General features: G+C 34.4%; 1 protein-coding gene across 1 annotated transcript in view; it reads left to right on the forward strand.

Annotated features, from left to right (window-relative positions):
- The window catches only part of Tie (Tie-like receptor tyrosine kinase), a 115,905-nt gene that overhangs the window by 92,415 nt on the left and 3,744 nt on the right, over positions 1-19,746 (forward strand). The window contains exons 2-3 of the mRNA XM_075308320.1: positions 15,243-17,687; positions 17,788-17,981. Of these exons, the coding sequence (XP_075164435.1) occupies positions 15,243-17,687; positions 17,788-17,981 (2,639 nt within the window). The remainder of the gene's footprint in view (positions 1-15,242; positions 17,688-17,787; positions 17,982-19,746) is intronic.

Here is a 19,746-nt window from a genome sequence, read left to right on the forward strand (position 1 = left end):
AGGTTTACAGATGTCAAAAAACAAAATTGTTGGAAGTTAACCGTTAAGATGGTCATAGATAGAATAAGTAGCATGAATGAGCACAACTGTTTCCAGTGTTGGAGTACTACCGAATAGGAGATATGACTGACAACTACCTTGGCGATAGGAATTGGATTACACTAGAAGAAAAACCTATATTAGCTGAAGAAAAAGTGGGGAAAAACATTTTATTTTTATTTTTTAAATTTGAATGAATCATTTTTTTGACTTTTCGGATTTTTCAAATTTTCAGATAGATGATTTTTGACTACCGTGATTATTGACTTTTCATATCGACATTGGCTACGTTTTTGATCAGTTGTTGGCATAAAAACTTGACTTTCGGTTTAAACAAAAAGTCAAAAAACGATGTTGAATATTACAAAACTCAGCTTGTGCCAAGTTTGAAGATGATCAGTTAGTAAATGACAAAAATGTAGCTACTATTGAGAACTATCTTTTGCAAATTCGGTAAATGCGGTTGATACTTGAGATCAGTTTATAAATTTCATCCAATTTTTCAGAAATTTAATAGAGTTCCCATATTGACAAGACTGTGTAACTTAAATTTAGGACACACTCATTAAATTCAGAACATTTTGAAACAATTTGCGTCCTTCTATTAAAGTCGTATTTCTTTAAAGTAAAGAAACCCCGTTTTGATTTTAAAACAAATTTAAATCAACCGCGATATTGACACTTTGGATTTGAAAACAGATTGAAATATAGGCTAAGACTCATTTTGAGCATTTTGAAACTTTGTTTTAAAGTTGTTTTGAAATTAAGAAAATATTATTCAAGCTGAAGTATATGTTGCAATTTGGATTTTAAAACTGACATTTATTGCTGTGTCAATATAAATTAAAACAATTTATTGATTTTTTTTTTGGGTTAAAAAAAAAAATATAACGCGCGAGCGTCTTTATTTGTTGCCGTTTGATTAAAAACTGAATTAAAAAGTTTTGACAAAAGATTCCTTCCCTGATCTAAAGTGTGATTCACACGCTAAATGTGCGGTCTTGACAATATTGCAGGTGCAACGAGGATTTGCTCTATGGTTTGCAATATTCCCGGAATTTAGAAGATTATAACGTGAGAAAAGAAATACTTAGTTTTGCAACACCTGCATGTGGCATGTGTGAAGCAATGAAAAATGAAATTCTGCGAATTTAGGAAAGACAAATAATTATGGTCACATATCGTACATAGCAAAATGATAGTCTACTAATGAGAACTGTATCCTAATTTTAATTGTATAGAGCCTGGATTAAACATCATCTTTGGCTCGAAATTTATACCAAAATACTTAAAAAGTAATGTATATAGCAAATTTTTGGAGACCTGTTATAAATTCAGATTAAAACAAGTATATACGGCCGTAAGTTCGGCCAGGCCGAATCTTATGTACCCTCCACCATGGATTGCTTAGAAACTTCTGCGAAAGACTGTCATCCACAATCGAATTACTTGCGTTGTGGTAATACTCACCGATGGCAAGGTATCTTAAGACTTCTTAACATCGTTTTCTCAATTGTGAGTTAGTCCATATGTGGTATATATTAGACAAAAAAGGTATGTATAGGTAAGTCTACAAATAATTACGAATCGATATGGACTTTTGCACGGTATGTGGAGAGCCAGAATTGAAATATGGGGATCGCTTATACACGCTCACAAAAAATCGCTTCTGTAACATATACTCCCAAACATATTTTGCTTCAAGCATATACATTTTTGGGTATTGCCCAAACATTTATATGTTTGATCTCTTCCAATATATAATATGTTTGAAAGCATATTGGTCTAAACAATATATGTTTGGGTAGTCTAAGTTCCAAACATTTTGTATTTTTGCATCCAAATTCAATAATGTTATCTTCCAAAAAACAATATGTTATTATGTGAACATATAATATGTTTGGAAGCATTTTGCACTCAAAAATATTATATGCTTAAAAAAAATTCTCCCAAATATTGTGCTCAAAATTTTATTTTTTTATTTATATATTTACAATCATAATGAATTATGAAAATAAACAGGTAATACAGGTGCTAACAACATAGGTTTTCGACCTGAATGCTCAAAATTTTGTTTCTGCCCAATTGTATATTCCCCCACATCTTTCTCACTTCCACGAGATTTTTTAGTTCTTAGCACCTTTTTCTGTAATACAAACATTGTAGAAGAAATTATTCCATTGTATGATTTTTTTATTTTAATTTTACCTTTTGCCGGACGGGGATTCGAACAGCGGACCACACAGTTTGTAAGGATCAAAGAAGTAGCTGATAAATTGCCCAAGGAAAAATAATTTTGTAATAACAAGCAATAACCACCAACTTAATTCAATATCGCTCCCTGTTAAATAGCGCTCCAAGCTACTAAACACATATATGTTTATAGGCTATTTCTAAATTAATATATGTTTGCATCCAAGCATATTATATTTACAAACATTTTATGTCCCAAACATAATATGTTCTAACATATTAACATATATGTCCCAAACATGTTATGCTAGTTTATGAACATTATATACTTGCACTCAATAATATTGTGTTTAAAAATGTGTGCTCCAAACATATAATGTTTATAGCCAAACATATGAAAAACAGTCTTTTTCATCCGTGTATGGGGGCTACAATTATGAACTTGATATGGACCAATTTTTGTGTGATTGGGGATCGATTTATCTGAGGGCTATATATAACTATAGACCGATATGGACGTAGTTAGCATTGGTTGTTAACGACCATATACTAGCACAATGTACGTAATTTCAATTGACTCGGATGAAATTTGCTCGTCCAAGAGGCTCCAAAACCAAATCTCGGGATCGGTTTATATGGTGGCTATATATGATTATGGACTGATATGGACCACTTTTGGCATGGTTGTTACATATCATATACTAACACCACGTACCAAATTTCAACCAGATCGGATGAATTTTGCTTCTCCAAGAGGCTCCAAAACCAAATCTCGGGATGGGTTTATATGGGGGCTATATATAATTATGGACTGATATGAACCACTTCCTGCATGGTTGTTGGATACCATATACTAACACCACGTACCAAATTTGACTGAATCAGATGAATTTTGGTCTTCCAAGAGGCTCCGGAGGTCAAATTTGGGGATCGGTTTATATGGGGGCTATATATAATTATGGACCGATGTGGACCAATTTTTGCATGATTGTTAGCCATTATATGCTAACACCATGTACCAAATTTCAGCCGGATCGGAGGAAATTTGCTTCTCTTAGAAGATCCGCAAGCCAAATCTGGGGATCGGTTTATATGGGAGCTATATATAATTATGGACCGAAGTAGACCAATTTGTGCATGATTTTTAGAGATCATATGCTAACACCATGTACCAAATTTCAGCCGGATCGGATGAAATATGTTTCTGTTAGTGGCTCCACAAGCCAAATCTGAGGGTCCCTTTATATGGGGGCTATACGTAAAAGTGGACCGATATGGCCCATTTTCAATACCATCCGACGGACGGACGGACATGCTTAGATCGACTCAGAATTTCACCACGAATATATACTTTATGGGGTCTTAGAGCAATATTTCGATGTGTTACAAACGGAATGACAAAGTTAATACACCCCCAACGTATGGTGGAGGGTATAAAAAATGGACAGACGTAATAGGTCGCATAGTATTGGATAGGGCTAGATTGATACAGGAGTTCGATCAATCTTAGCCTAATTTTCTGATATACAGACAGTAATGTCTCCTCTGGATGACATTCAATATTACCTTATTTCTTTAGAAGAGATACACGGACAAGCGGACAAGCATTGAGGGCTAGATAAGTGTCGAATGAAACTACATTTCATAGTCTAATTCGAAAAATTTTACAGTGTGGATGCGACAGATGTGAGTCGTTGCTTTATCATTGTGGAAGAGCAATCTTTTGTTTTCACAAAATTAGTCGTTTTTCTTCGTCGTACCGGCTCATTAATTCTGTATAGTAGAGCATTAGGAAAGTAAATGATTTCAGGTTTATAATTCAGAGTTGTTCTGGCCGTATGTGTACTTGGAAATTGTTTATTTTTTCAGTGTATATATTTAAATTTTTCATAACCATGATAAGAAAACATATACTTCCACCGGGTGATGGATGAAGTGAAAAATAATGCGCAGTAATCCACCATTCATCATTATCATCTTCATAGAAAATAGCAAACATTGCCCACCCGATATCGGTTGTGACCACGATTATCACAGCTGCTGGTCCAACCAATGTTATTGCTGACCTTTTTCTTATGCTGCTGAACAAAAATTTACCTAAGCTATTTACTTTAATATTCGATGACCTGAGGATAATGAACAATGCATCGCTGATTGTGGCTACTGTGAGTTGTGGCAAGCCGTTCACAGTTCAACTCACAAATGTTGTAAACTAACTGTGGGGAGGAGGGGACTAGCTAATAATATTTCAGTTGTTAAATAATTTATTCAAATACCAACCACGACAACAACAAAATTCCAAGACAAACAGAATTGAATTCTTGGCTAAGAAATATGGCAAAAAATATTTGCAGCTGTTTTTAGTAGATTTTGTAAGGTTTAAGCTTAAATTGTATTGTTGCAGTTGGGATCTAAAATGAAAAATTATTATGACTTTTATCTCAGCCATTGGCATGGAATATATAATATAGCCAATGATCTATTACACAAAAATGTATTTTTTTAATGTTAACATTTTGTTATGCTTATGGTAATATTTTCAATATTTATTTTAAAAGCTTCTTTACAATACAATATTGTATTGATTAAAATGTTAATGGAATCAACATTTTTGTTTGAACGGTTTGTCAATTTTAATTAAAGTTTTAGAAAAAAAATTGTTGACATTTTTCTGTGTAGCAGAGCAAATTTTCATTGTCATTTTTGGTGATGTTTGTAGGATATATAATTTATATATGAATATCAAAAAATGCGATTGTTCTAACATATTACTATATTTATTTTAAAAATATATTTTTGTCAAACTTTTTATGGACAATTTAGAGATGGTATGTAATATACAAATATTTTTGTTATTCTTGTTTTTATCACAATTTTTGTATGCGTAAAGTTCACTGACATTGGCTTGGCCATAAAATAAATGAACAAGGTTTCTACATTCTGCTCATTTTTAAACCCCATTAATAATTGTTCTTTTTTAAAATAAATAAAAATAAATCATAATCCATCCCGGTTCCGTATTTGGTTCGTTGTGATCATTTATTAAAATAACTTCTATATTTAAACTGCACCTAAGTCAATTACTCTGTTGAATCAATAGATTCTACTCTAAAATAATAATAAACATTAATGGAGTGTTTAGCAAAAACTCTTTGCTAAAGAAATATTGGTTGTTTGCCAAACCAAATTAAGTAAACAAGTTAAAATTCCATCCATAATTGTCAATGCAAATAGAAGATTTTACATAAACTCTTAGTGGATAATTAATAATGATTGTTAAGGGAAAAAGAGAATTGAGTGGTTAAATTGGACTGATTGGTTATTTAGTTGAATAAATGCAATTTTTTTTATATAAAAAAAACAATTTGCTTTCTAGATAATAGTACATAACTGACATATACAGTATGTTGATACATGAATTCAATTCTATTTAAAATATTATAAAAACAATTACTTAAAAATAATTTTATGTACAAGTGCATATTAAGCCAGCCGATTTGAACGAAGAAAATTAGTTATAAATTTCTTTGTTACTACTATATTGAATTTCATAAAAAACATTTTATTTTTATTTTTTAAATTTGAATGAATCATTTTTTTGACTTTTCGGATTTTTCAAATTTTCAGATAGATGATTTTTGACTACCGTGATTATTGACTTTTCATATCGACATTGGCTACGTTTTTGATCAGTTGTTGGCATAAAAACTTGACTTTCGGTTTAAACAAAAAGTCAAAAAACGATGTTGAATATTACAAAACTCAGCTTGTGCCAAGTTTGAAGATGATCAGTTAGTAAATGACAAAAATGTAGCTACTATTGAGAACTATCTTTTGCAAATTCGGTAAATGCGGTTGATACTTGAGATCAGTTTATAAATTTCATCCAATTTTTCAGAAATTTAATAGAGTTCCCATATTGACAAGACTGTGTAACTTAAATTTAGGACACACTCATTAAATTCAGAACATTTTGAAACAATTTGCGTCCTTCTATTAAAGTCGTATTTCTTTAAAGTAAAGAAACCCCGTTTTGATTTTAAAACAAATTTAAATCAACCGCGATATTGACACTTTGGATTTGAAAACAGATTGAAATATAGGCTAAGACTCATTTTGAGCATTTTGAAACTTTGTTTTAAAGTTGTTTTGAAATTAAGAAAATATTATTCAAGCTGAAGTATATGTTGCAATTTGGATTTTAAAACTGACATTTATTGCTGTGTCAATATAAATTAAAACAATTTATTGATTTTTTTTTTGGGTTAAAAAAAAAAATATAACGCGCGAGCGTCTTTATTTGTTGCCGTTTGATTAAAAACTGAATTAAAAAGTTTTGACAAAAGATTCCTTCCCTGATCTAAAGTGTGATTCACACGCTAAATGTGCGGTCTTGACAATATTGCAGGTGCAACGAGGATTTGCTCTATGGTTTGCAATATTCCCGGAATTTAGAAGATTATAACGTGAGAAAAGAAATACTTAGTTTTGCAACACCTGCATGTGGCATGTGTGAAGCAATGAAAAATGAAATTCTGCGAATTTAGGAAAGACAAATAATTATGGTCACATATCGTACATAGCAAAATGATAGTCTACTAATGAGAACTGTATCCTAATTTTAATTGTATAGAGCCTGGATTAAACATCATCTTTGGCTCGAAATTTATACCAAAATACTTAAAAAGTAATGTATATAGCAAATTTTTGGAGACCTGTTATAAATTCAGATTAAAACAAGTATATACGGCCGTAAGTTCGGCCAGGCCGAATCTTATGTACCCTCCACCATGGATTGCTTAGAAACTTCTGCGAAAGACTGTCATCCACAATCGAATTACTTGCGTTGTGGTAATACTCACCGATGGCAAGGTATCTTAAGACTTCTTAACATCGTTTTCTCAATTGTGAGTTAGTCCATATGTGGTATATATTAGACAAAAAAGGTATGTATAGGTAAGTCTACAAATAATTACGAATCGATATGGACTTTTGCACGGTATGTGGAGAGCCAGAATTGAAATATGGGGATCGCTTATACACGCTCACAAAAAATCGCTTCTGTAACATATACTCCCAAACATATTTTGCTTCAAGCATATACATTTTTGGGTATTGCCCAAACATTTATATGTTTGATCTCTTCCAATATATAATATGTTTGAAAGCATATTGGTCTAAACAATATATGTTTGGGTAGTCTAAGTTCCAAACATTTTGTATTTTTGCATCCAAATTCAATAATGTTATCTTCCAAAAAACAATATGTTATTATGTGAACATATAATATGTTTGGAAGCATTTTGCACTCAAAAATATTATATGCTTAAAAAAAATTCTCCCAAATATTGTGCTCAAAATTTTATTTTTTTATTTATATATTTACAATCATAATGAATTATGAAAATAAACAGGTAATACAGGTGCTAACAACATAGGTTTTCGACCTGAATGCTCAAAATTTTGTTTCTGCCCAATTGTATATTCCCCCACATCTTTCTCACTTCCACGAGATTTTTTAGTTCTTAGCACCTTTTTCTGTAATACAAACATTGTAGAAGAAATTATTCCATTGTATGATTTTTTTATTTTAATTTTACCTTTTGCCGGACGGGGATTCGAACAGCGGACCACACAGTTTGTAAGGATCAAAGAAGTAGCTGATAAATTGCCCAAGGAAAAATAATTTTGTAATAACAAGCAATAACCACCAACTTAATTCAATATCGCTCCCTGTTAAATAGCGCTCCAAGCTACTAAACACATATATGTTTATAGGCTATTTCTAAATTAATATATGTTTGCATCCAAGCATATTATATTTACAAACATTTTATGTCCCAAACATAATATGTTCTAACATATTAACATATATGTCCCAAACATGTTATGCTAGTTTATGAACATTATATACTTGCACTCAATAATATTGTGTTTAAAAATGTGTGCTCCAAACATATAATGTTTATAGCCAAACATATGAAAAACAGTCTTTTTCATCCGTGTATGGGGGCTACAATTATGAACTTGATATGGACCAATTTTTGTGTGATTGGGGATCGATTTATCTGAGGGCTATATATAACTATAGACCGATATGGACGTAGTTAGCATTGGTTGTTAACGACCATATACTAGCACAATGTACGTAATTTCAATTGACTCGGATGAAATTTGCTCGTCCAAGAGGCTCCAAAACCAAATCTCGGGATCGGTTTATATGGTGGCTATATATGATTATGGACTGATATGGACCACTTTTGGCATGGTTGTTACATATCATATACTAACACCACGTACCAAATTTCAACCAGATCGGATGAATTTTGCTTCTCCAAGAGGCTCCAAAACCAAATCTCGGGATGGGTTTATATGGGGGCTATATATAATTATGGACTGATATGAACCACTTCCTGCATGGTTGTTGGATACCATATACTAACACCACGTACCAAATTTGACTGAATCAGATGAATTTTGGTCTTCCAAGAGGCTCCGGAGGTCAAATTTGGGGATCGGTTTATATGGGGGCTATATATAATTATGGACCGATGTGGACCAATTTTTGCATGATTGTTAGCCATTATATGCTAACACCATGTACCAAATTTCAGCCGGATCGGAGGAAATTTGCTTCTCTTAGAAGATCCGCAAGCCAAATCTGGGGATCGGTTTATATGGGAGCTATATATAATTATGGACCGAAGTAGACCAATTTGTGCATGATTTTTAGAGATCATATGCTAACACCATGTACCAAATTTCAGCCGGATCGGATGAAATATGTTTCTGTTAGTGGCTCCACAAGCCAAATCTGAGGGTCCCTTTATATGGGGGCTATACGTAAAAGTGGACCGATATGGCCCATTTTCAATACCATCCGACGGACGGACGGACATGCTTAGATCGACTCAGAATTTCACCACGAATATATACTTTATGGGGTCTTAGAGCAATATTTCGATGTGTTACAAACGGAATGACAAAGTTAATACACCCCCAACGTATGGTGGAGGGTATAAAAAATGGACAGACGTAATAGGTCGCATAGTATTGGATAGGGCTAGATTGATACAGGAGTTCGATCAATCTTAGCCTAATTTTCTGATATACAGACAGTAATGTCTCCTCTGGATGACATTCAATATTACCTTATTTCTTTAGAAGAGATACACGGACAAGCGGACAAGCATTGAGGGCTAGATAAGTGTCGAATGAAACTACATTTCATAGTCTAATTCGAAAAATTTTACAGTGTGGATGCGACAGATGTGAGTCGTTGCTTTATCATTGTGGAAGAGCAATCTTTTGTTTTCACAAAATTAGTCGTTTTTCTTCGTCGTACCGGCTCATTAATTCTGTATAGTAGAGCATTAGGAAAGTAAATGATTTCAGGTTTATAATTCAGAGTTGTTCTGGCCGTATGTGTACTTGGAAATTGTTTATTTTTTCAGTGTATATATTTAAATTTTTCATAACCATGATAAGAAAACATATACTTCCACCGGGTGATGGATGAAGTGAAAAATAATGCGCAGTAATCCACCATTCATCATTATCATCTTCATAGAAAATAGCAAACATTGCCCACCCGATATCGGTTGTGACCACGATTATCACAGCTGCTGGTCCAACCAATGTTATTGCTGACCTTTTTCTTATGCTGCTGAACAAAAATTTACCTAAGCTATTTACTTTAATATTCGATGACCTGAGGATAATGAACAATGCATCGCTGATTGTGGCTACTGTGAGTTGTGGCAAGCCGTTCACAGTTCAACTCACAAATGTTGTAAACTAACTGTGGGGAGGAGGGGACTAGCTAATAATATTTCAGTTGTTAAATAATTTATTCAAATACCAACCACGACAACAACAAAATTCCAAGACAAACAGAATTGAATTCTTGGCTAAGAAATATGGCAAAAAATATTTGCAGCTGTTTTTAGTAGATTTTGTAAGGTTTAAGCTTAAATTGTATTGTTGCAGTTGGGATCTAAAATGAAAAATTATTATGACTTTTATCTCAGCCATTGGCATGGAATATATAATATAGCCAATGATCTATTACACAAAAATGTATTTTTTTAATGTTAACATTTTGTTATGCTTATGGTAATATTTTCAATATTTATTTTAAAAGCTTCTTTACAATACAATATTGTATTGATTAAAATGTTAATGGAATCAACATTTTTGTTTGAACGGTTTGTCAATTTTAATTAAAGTTTTAGAAAAAAAATTGTTGACATTTTTCTGTGTAGCAGAGCAAATTTTCATTGTCATTTTTGGTGATGTTTGTAGGATATATAATTTATATATGAATATCAAAAAATGCGATTGTTCTAACATATTACTATATTTATTTTAAAAATATATTTTTGTCAAACTTTTTATGGACAATTTAGAGATGGTATGTAATATACAAATATTTTTGTTATTCTTGTTTTTATCACAATTTTTGTATGCGTAAAGTTCACTGACATTGGCTTGGCCATAAAATAAATGAACAAGGTTTCTACATTCTGCTCATTTTTAAACCCCATTAATAATTGTTCTTTTTTAAAATAAATAAAAATAAATCATAATCCATCCCGGTTCCGTATTTGGTTCGTTGTGATCATTTATTAAAATAACTTCTATATTTAAACTGCACCTAAGTCAATTACTCTGTTGAATCAATAGATTCTACTCTAAAATAATAATAAACATTAATGGAGTGTTTAGCAAAAACTCTTTGCTAAAGAAATATTGGTTGTTTGCCAAACCAAATTAAGTAAACAAGTTAAAATTCCATCCATAATTGTCAATGCAAATAGAAGATTTTACATAAACTCTTAGTGGATAATTAATAATGATTGTTAAGGGAAAAAGAGAATTGAGTGGTTAAATTGGACTGATTGGTTATTTAGTTGAATAAATGCAATTTTTTTTATATAAAAAAAACAATTTGCTTTCTAGATAATAGTACATAACTGACATATACAGTATGTTGATACATGAATTCAATTCTATTTAAAATATTATAAAAACAATTACTTAAAAATAATTTTATGTACAAGTGCATATTAAGCCAGCCGATTTGAACGAAGAAAATTAGTTATAAATTTCTTTGTTACTACTATATTGAATTTCAGTACAAAAAAAAAACGTATGGTTTACAATATCAAAGATATTGATGATGAGATGTGTACTTCGACGTATTTAAAACAAAAGACTTAAGACACAAACGCATTTTATGCAACAACGTAAATCTAGACAGCAACCAGCCGTCATAAACTTTTCTATTTTCATTTTCGGATAGTTTTATTATGGCAGTCTATACAACCCGCTATCATAAGAATGTACAAACGCATATCTTTAATATACTTATTTTTTCGTATATATTTATTATGACAGTCACGTTCTCAAATCAAGGCCCTGATGACAAAGGCGATAAAAGAGCACAACCTGTTTATTGGTCTCGCAATAAGCATCATAGCGCCGGCTATCAATGCAAAAATCATCATAAATCCAAGTCGAATACTATATTCGTAGTCTCTCTTCAAAAAAAAAAAAAAAGAAAACGTAAACGATTCTAAAATATTTCACAAAATTACCATAAATGCACTAAAAAACGACTCGCCATCGCAAAACAAAACAAATCATAAAAAAAATCAAAAAAATTGAAATCGAAACTAAAACTCGTTTCATTTGAAATGTTTGACTTTGTTCGCATTCTTTTTTGTGTGAGCTCACATACCTACCTCAATCACTACTTCATACCACGGAGCACGAGTTTGTAATGACTCTGTTATAATTTGAGTCAAATTTGTTGTGAAAACATCGTCATCCTCGATCAATGCGGTTGAGGCAACAGCCAGTGATGTATGCGTGATGCCATTAATTCTGTGTGGTTGTTGTATGGCAAGCCAATTTATCAGCCAAAAATTAAACTATTTTTATGACAAAAATCAAATTAATAAAAAAAAACAGAACAGCAAGAAAAGCTCCACAAACAAATGCCCCCTGAATTAAATTGTAAACCATTTTCGTCATAACATTTGAGATCAAACGATTTCTATATTGGGTTTTTTATGGTGTGTTGGTGGTCGTTTGTGATATGATGTTCGTCATGACTGTAGTTCAAGATTAAATTCTTTAAATGGTTGATTGATTAATGTTTGCTTTAAAATTGTTAGTTGATGGGTTTTTTTAATGCTGCCTATTCGTTGAAATCGTTTGTTCCACTTGTAAATTTTTCAAAGGGATAAAGTATTTCGAAAAAATTTAGAGAATCAAAATAGTAATGTAGCAGATATGAAGCTGCCGCTACGAGTCGCTGATTTCAGCTCGACTAATTTATCGTCGCCAATTAATACACATTTTCTTTATAATTTATAATTGTTTTATTTGCTACCAAAAATTACAATCTTCCACAAAAACTAATTCAATATTAAATGTATATGTTGCAAAATTTTTTCTACAAAGAGATGAGTAGAGGATAAATGTGTAAGATTGGTTGTACAACTCATTGTATAACCTTTCAGCTACCTTTTATTTGGTTTTTTTAATAGATGATTACCGGTCGCTGAAAAAATTGTATAGGCCCATTGTAAAATTTTTAAATTACACTAGAATTCTCAATAATAAATCGTTTATTTGGCGAAGGATAAGACACTGAAAGAAAAGTTTTCATTTGAATGAATTTATACTTTGGGCAAACGAAGCTTTCTTTTGAAGCTAAAAAATTGTCTTTAAAAGTAAATAAAATATTTAGAGAAAATTGTCAGACTATAATACTTACAACAAAGGGTAGATAAAAATTTGAAATTATAGACGCTTAGTAAATGTGATCTGGAGATCGGTCGACATACTTTTTACAGAAAAAATATTATTGGTCGAGAACATCAAATAAAAAGTTAATTCGTCTGATTGATTTTTGTTGTGGTTATAAACTGAATAAAATCAAATTTTTAATAGAATTTTTTGTTTACTAAATTAATAATGTTAACTGAAAAATATAAGTTTATTTTCACTTCCCATCTTAAGAAGTGTCGCAAAAAAAAAGAACAATGGACTTTTTCTTCTTGGATTCTAAATTGATTCAAACTCGGATCAGAATCTATTAATTTTACATTGGCTTGTTGGGAACCACCGTGGTGCAAAGGAGGTCCCTTGTCATTAACATGGAATCGGGCAGCACTCATTGGAATCGGGCAGCACTCATTGATAAGAGAGAAGTTCACCAATGTGGTATCACAATGGACTGAATAGTCTAAGTGAGCCTGATACATCGGGCTGCCATCTAACCTAACCTAACCTAACGTTTTTCGACACCTGATGAAGCGGTCCATGCATTCAGAATGCATGGTTTTGAGATACCTCAATCAGAGTGTACTGAAAAAAAGCTTGCCCGGATCCAAAGATTTTGTCTTTGAACTAATGATTTTGGTATTGATTTCGACCCAAATAAACGAAAAATTGAAGTAAAGATACCTTTAAAGATATAATTCTGATTTAAATTTGATTTTGCATTCTTGATATTAGGAAACAAATTTAAATCTATTCGTTTTTTCGGTTTTTTCTTAACGTGCTATCAAAGTCCTTTAAAGACGTGCTAAAAACAACTTAGGTTTCCAAATTCAGACTCGACTTCAGGTATTTGAAGAAATTTTCAAAATTTTTAAACCCAATAAATCTTTGGCCTCACGACAATAGTTTTTCAGTGTGGCAAAAGTGCTTCGACAATTGGCTCAAACGCATGCAGAAGTGTATAGATCTTAATGGGGAATATTTTGAAAAACAATACAGTGATTTTCGATGATTAATATTTGTTTCTGTTTCTCCTATCGCAAAATATAAAAGGCAACTCTCGTATGTATCTTCACTACATCATTACCAGTTTATTAGATTTCATAATAAGAAATAATAAATTATTCATCATCATTATTACTCCTCCCCCACTACAAAATAGCGATTTCACAGTTGTGTACTAAATTTTGCTTTGCTACTACTGTAGCTTTTGCTATGCTTCTATCACTTGATAGCCCAGCAGCAATAATGCATGACGAATTATTTTCAATAAAACATTTGCTATAAAGATTTGCAAAAAAAAAACACAAATAATAGTATTGATATTTAAATCGAATATCATTACCCATGAAAATCATGTATTTCTGTTAACTAACGTTTGTGGCATATTTTCTAACTCATTTGAGCGAACAATGAATCTAAGGAGTATTGAATTTGTAAAACTATTTGGCGAAGCGAATCAATTTGCCATTAAGTTGTAGGGTTTCGTTTGTTTAAATGTTTATTGTTGGCATAGTAAAGATTTTTACTGTTTCATCGATTTCGGCGGCAAATAGTTTCAACCACAAAACTGTAACGTTGATTTACTTTGGGTAATCTGATCAGACGCATAATGGTCTTGGTCCCTCACAAAATAAACTAGGAAAATTAATTGAAGTGAAATGAAAATTCATTAACTAATTAAATATTTTATTTGTTGGATTTTACTACATTTCAAAGGACAAATACTGGTAAAGATCTCGGTTTAACCCTCTAATGCCCAAGCCCGCCTTTAGGCGGTCTTCATTTAAAACACACCTTAAGACAACAAAAATGGGTAAAATAAAAAGAAAACTTAGTTAAAACTGTTCAAGAGGCTTTGCAGCATGTACTGAATTTTACCGTGTAAATTTTTCTTGTTTAGTTTTCTTGCTTTCGTGTCGTTAACATTGAAAATTTAATCAGCTGGCAAAAAATTGGGGCATTAGAGGGTTAAAGCAAATAAATTTAATGAATATTGTCCTTAAACAAATTTTCCTGGAATTTAGGTTGCACAATATTTCATATTAAATCAATATTTTTTTTCAGTGTCCATTAAATCCAAATATTAGATGAGCAATGCATTTTGATTGAATTTCTAATAACATATTTTTGATTATACCATCTGATTTCAGTCCATCTCAATCATTTTCGAAAATTTCCCTGTATTTACATTATGTTCATTTCTTCCCTTTCAGATGGCTACGAGCATTCGAGTGTATCTCCCACTACTTTCCGTCCCACCCGACCCTCTGGCTCATCACAATTGACAGCAGCACAAGAAAGGGAACGCCGTTTAATGCATGTCCTGGCAGCAAGACGTAGTGCACTACATCGTCCAGGTTTTCGTAATCGCATTGGTACCACAGGACGCACAGCGACCGCTGTGGAAACCACCTCAAAATCACCCACCGACCCTAGATCGATTTGTATTCGAAATTGTACGAAAAATTTTACTAGACGAACAACAGCTAGCTGTATGCGTCAATGTGCAAATTTTTCACGTGTAGGGAATCCTAGTAATCTGGCTAGTGGAAGTGTGGTTATGGTAAAGAGTTCCTCAAAAACGGGAACTGGAACATCCCAAGCCGGGGAGAAGGATACCAATGAGATTCTTTTCACCGATGAGTCATCTCATGGTCTACTGGTCATTGCCAAGGAACAGAATGATACAGCAAATCATATCACAGATGAAGTCAAAGGTTTGGGATTGGCCAGTAAGTTGAGGGGAAGACGTAAACCCGGCGCCACAGTGACAGTGGCCACCACATCAATAGAAGATGATGAGATACAGCCGTACTTGTATTTTGGACAGAAGTTGCCTCCTTTAAAGCCGAATGCTTTAACCATTACCTCGGTGAGTGATGAACATCCCAAGCTATTGGAGGTCTCAGTTGCAGAGGAGACAACAACATTAACTACCCCGGTGACAGTGGCCTCTACCCTCTCGGCTGTGGAAAGAAGTAGATCGAGATTTAAATATAACATGAGAGGAGGGGTTAGTTTCAATCGTCGCTATACCACTTTACATAGGGGTACAACGTCGGAAATTCCCGCAGATGTTAGGACAACCACCTTGAGAATTGTCACCGAACAGGGAGTAAAATTGCAACAAGCCCAAAATAAAACAGAGGCTATAACTGAACAAATTCCCATTCAGAGAGTAGTTAAAGTTCCGCTGGAGGCAGTAGTACCTAAGGAAATTCTTAAGCCAGAGGAACATATAGTCACAGCAACACCTTTGATTATCACAGTATTGAGTGATGAAGAGCTATCATCATCGACTCCAGAGTCGACAACACCAAGTCCAAGAAAAAGCTCCATGCAAGAAACAACAACAACGACAACTACCAGTACATCTACGACAACAACAACTCCACTACCGCCCACCATGTCTACGACAACCATAAGATCCACAAGTACTCAGACACCCAGAAAGTATTTGGAATATATACCGAAGACCACAGCTAGGACAACTACGACATCAACCACATCATCGACTACTACTACAACAACAACATCAACGACAAGTACCACAACCACTACAACTCCAAGAACCACAACATCTAAAACGTCATCCACAAGCCCTCCATTGCCCGAGATTGTCACCACATCTACCACTCCTCCATCAACAACCACCAGAAAACCCAATATAATCGAAGAGGATACGGAACTTCTTAGGGCTTTGGGACCCAGTCTAACTCAACCGATTAATACCGATGATCGTACAAATCTCATCATCTTTGTCAATCACACCTCTGGGATATATCGTGGAACCCTAATGACATCCACCACAACCACCATGAGGCCAGACTTTTTACCCATTAGCACATTATCGCCTACCAGGAGGCCTTCCATCACTACAACACCCAGCAATTCATTAACCAAAGAATCCACAAGTCAAATACCAGCCACATCTTCTACAGCAAAGCCATCACAAGTGACGGGGGAGATCTCTTCGAGTGTGGTAACGGATGACCAAGAGATATCACTGGAAATGCATCGCATGAATATTGTGACCATGGTTTTGGCTGGTATAGGTATTGTCCCATTGTTGGCCGTCGTCATGTATTTGCTAAGAAATTATCTGCTGAAACGGCCCATTAAAGATGATGAAGATTTTGATGTTTGCATTACGGATCAACAGCCCATAAGTCCGGTAAAGAAATTGGAATCCAAATACCATGAGGAAAATGAAGATGTTGTTGACCATCATAAGAAATTGCCTCAACGACAACACAGTCTTCACAGCAAGCTAGTGATACCCCCTCCTTTGCCCCCGCCCAGGGAAAGTAGCACTCATAATCATACTTCCTCACAGCAACAGCAACAACTACAACAACAGCAGGCGCAGCATCAACAGCAACAGCGCTATGATGATAAAAGTTCCATAGCAAGTGATCAAGAATTTGATCGTTCCAATATTCGCTTGAAAAGTCTTCTGGGTGAGGGTAATTTCGGTCAAGTATGGAAAGCTGAAGCAGATGATTTGAGTGGTCATTTTGGGGCAACGCGTATTGTTGCCGTAAAAACGATTAAGGCTTGCAGTACTCAACTTAGCCTTAAGGATGAGGGTAACATTATGCGTAAATTGGGTTCTCATCCCAATGTTGTAACTTTGCTGGGAGCCTGCATTGAAAGTGGTCTGTGTATTTTGTTATTGTCTCACATTCATTCTATGAATGTTGTCTTGTCTTGGGAATTGTTTTTCAAAAATTTCTTGGTGTTTTTCCTGTTTTTCAGAGCCTCATATGCTTATAATGGAATATGCCATGCGTGGTCGTTTGTTATCATTGCTGAGAGCTGCTCGAAATGCTACCAATATATTGCCAGCATCTGTACCAGGTGGCCGTAGTTTGGCTCCTCTATCGCCACGTACCTTGGCTGGATTTTGTTTGGACATAGCATGTGGCATGGAATATATAGCCGAGAAGAGGGTAAGTAATGACAACTATAAACGGCCGAAACTGCGGCCAGGCCGAATCTTATGTATCCTCCACCATGGATCGCATACAAAGTTCTTCTAATGACTGTCTTCCACAATCGAATTACTTGGGTTGTGGTAATAGTTGCCTGAGACAAGGTATCTTACAACTTTCACATGGATTCTATGTTAGATAAAAAGGCAGATTAAATACCAATATAAGTCACTTTAAGTTTTGATCGGATTACATAGAGGGGTCTTTATATAATCTTCACACGGTATGGACCAATTTTTGGCATGGTAGTAAGAAGGCATATATTGACATCGAACATCATCAGATAAGATGAAGTGTGTTCCACTATGAGGGTCAAGAAGTCAAATCTTGGGACCGGTTTATATGGTGGCTACATATAAATTTTCGTCGATATAGACCAATTGGTGAATGATTATTAAATGGCTTATACTGACATCACGTACCATGCTTCAATCGGAACGGATAATGTTTGGTCTTCCACGAGACTCCGTAACTGGGGTAGGTTTATATGGGGGCTATGCCTAAAAGTGGCCCAATGTGGTCCATTTGCTATACTATCCGACCTACGACAGATACTGGTACCCAGATTAAAGTCTCTAGTTTCTAGTTTCTTTCGAAATTTAGCAGGCGGACGGATAAGGTTTGATCTACTCAGAGTTTCAGTACGGCCTTTTGGGGTCTGAGACCGATATTTCTATGTGTTTAATTGCAATGAAAAGGTTAGTATGCCTCCCATCCTATGATGGAAGGTAAAAACGGGTGATGTTTATTCCCATCTACTAGACAAATATTTTGACTAACAGAAATGCAGACCAATAGCGACAATAAGGTTAAATGGACGGAAACACGAAGCATTATGAATTGCTAAAGATTAATAACAGAAACGGTAGGAGTAGCATTGGATTCAGTAGCAATCATGGCGATAGTTAAGATGACAATTCATTATCGTATATCTGTGGTGGCCATAGCTGCCGAGTGTGACATTCTGACGCAAGTAAAATGGTCCTGGGAGAATGGGACCCCAGAATAGACACCAGAGGGAAATAACTGTTACGTCGATGGATCGAAGATGGGTGAGAGGACTGGTCTGACCGTATATATGAACGACCCAGACAACGAGATCCTATACTGACTACCGGTCCACAACACAAGCCTGCTGTGGTCCTACAATAAAGGCAATATCAGATATTACGGTTCGATCGCGAACCGTTTTAGAATGCAAAATAACGATCGGCCGTGGGAATTATGACCGCGCCCCTAGAATTTAGAGTACACCTGTGCCGTATAGGAGCAGCATAGGATGGGAGCCACCATGGTGCAATGATTAGCATGCCCGCCTTGCATACACAAGGTCGTGGGTTCGATTCCTGCTTCGACCGAACACCAACAAGTTTTTCAGCGGTGGATTATCCCACCTCAGTAATGCTGGTGACCTTTCTGAGGGTTTCAAAGCTTCTCTAAGTGGTTTCACTGGAATGTGGAACGCCGTTCGGACTCGGCTATCAAAAGGTTGAGCTTAACATGGAATCGAGCAGCACTCAGTGATAAGAGAGAAGTTCGCCAATGTGGTATCACAATGGACTGAATAGTCTAAGTGAGCCTGATACATCGGGCTGCCACCTAACCTAACCTAACCTAACCTAGGATGGTGTATGTAGGGTATGTTTTGAGGATGATGAGACCTTAGAACACTAACTAACACTAACTCTTTTCCGGGAGTGCAAACAACATAGTTATTTCGACT

The sequence above is a fragment of the Haematobia irritans genome, chromosome 4 (genome assembly GCF_050003625.1).
Source record: "Haematobia irritans isolate KBUSLIRL chromosome 4, ASM5000362v1, whole genome shotgun sequence".
Taxonomy (NCBI): domain Eukaryota; kingdom Metazoa; phylum Arthropoda; class Insecta; order Diptera; family Muscidae; genus Haematobia; species Haematobia irritans.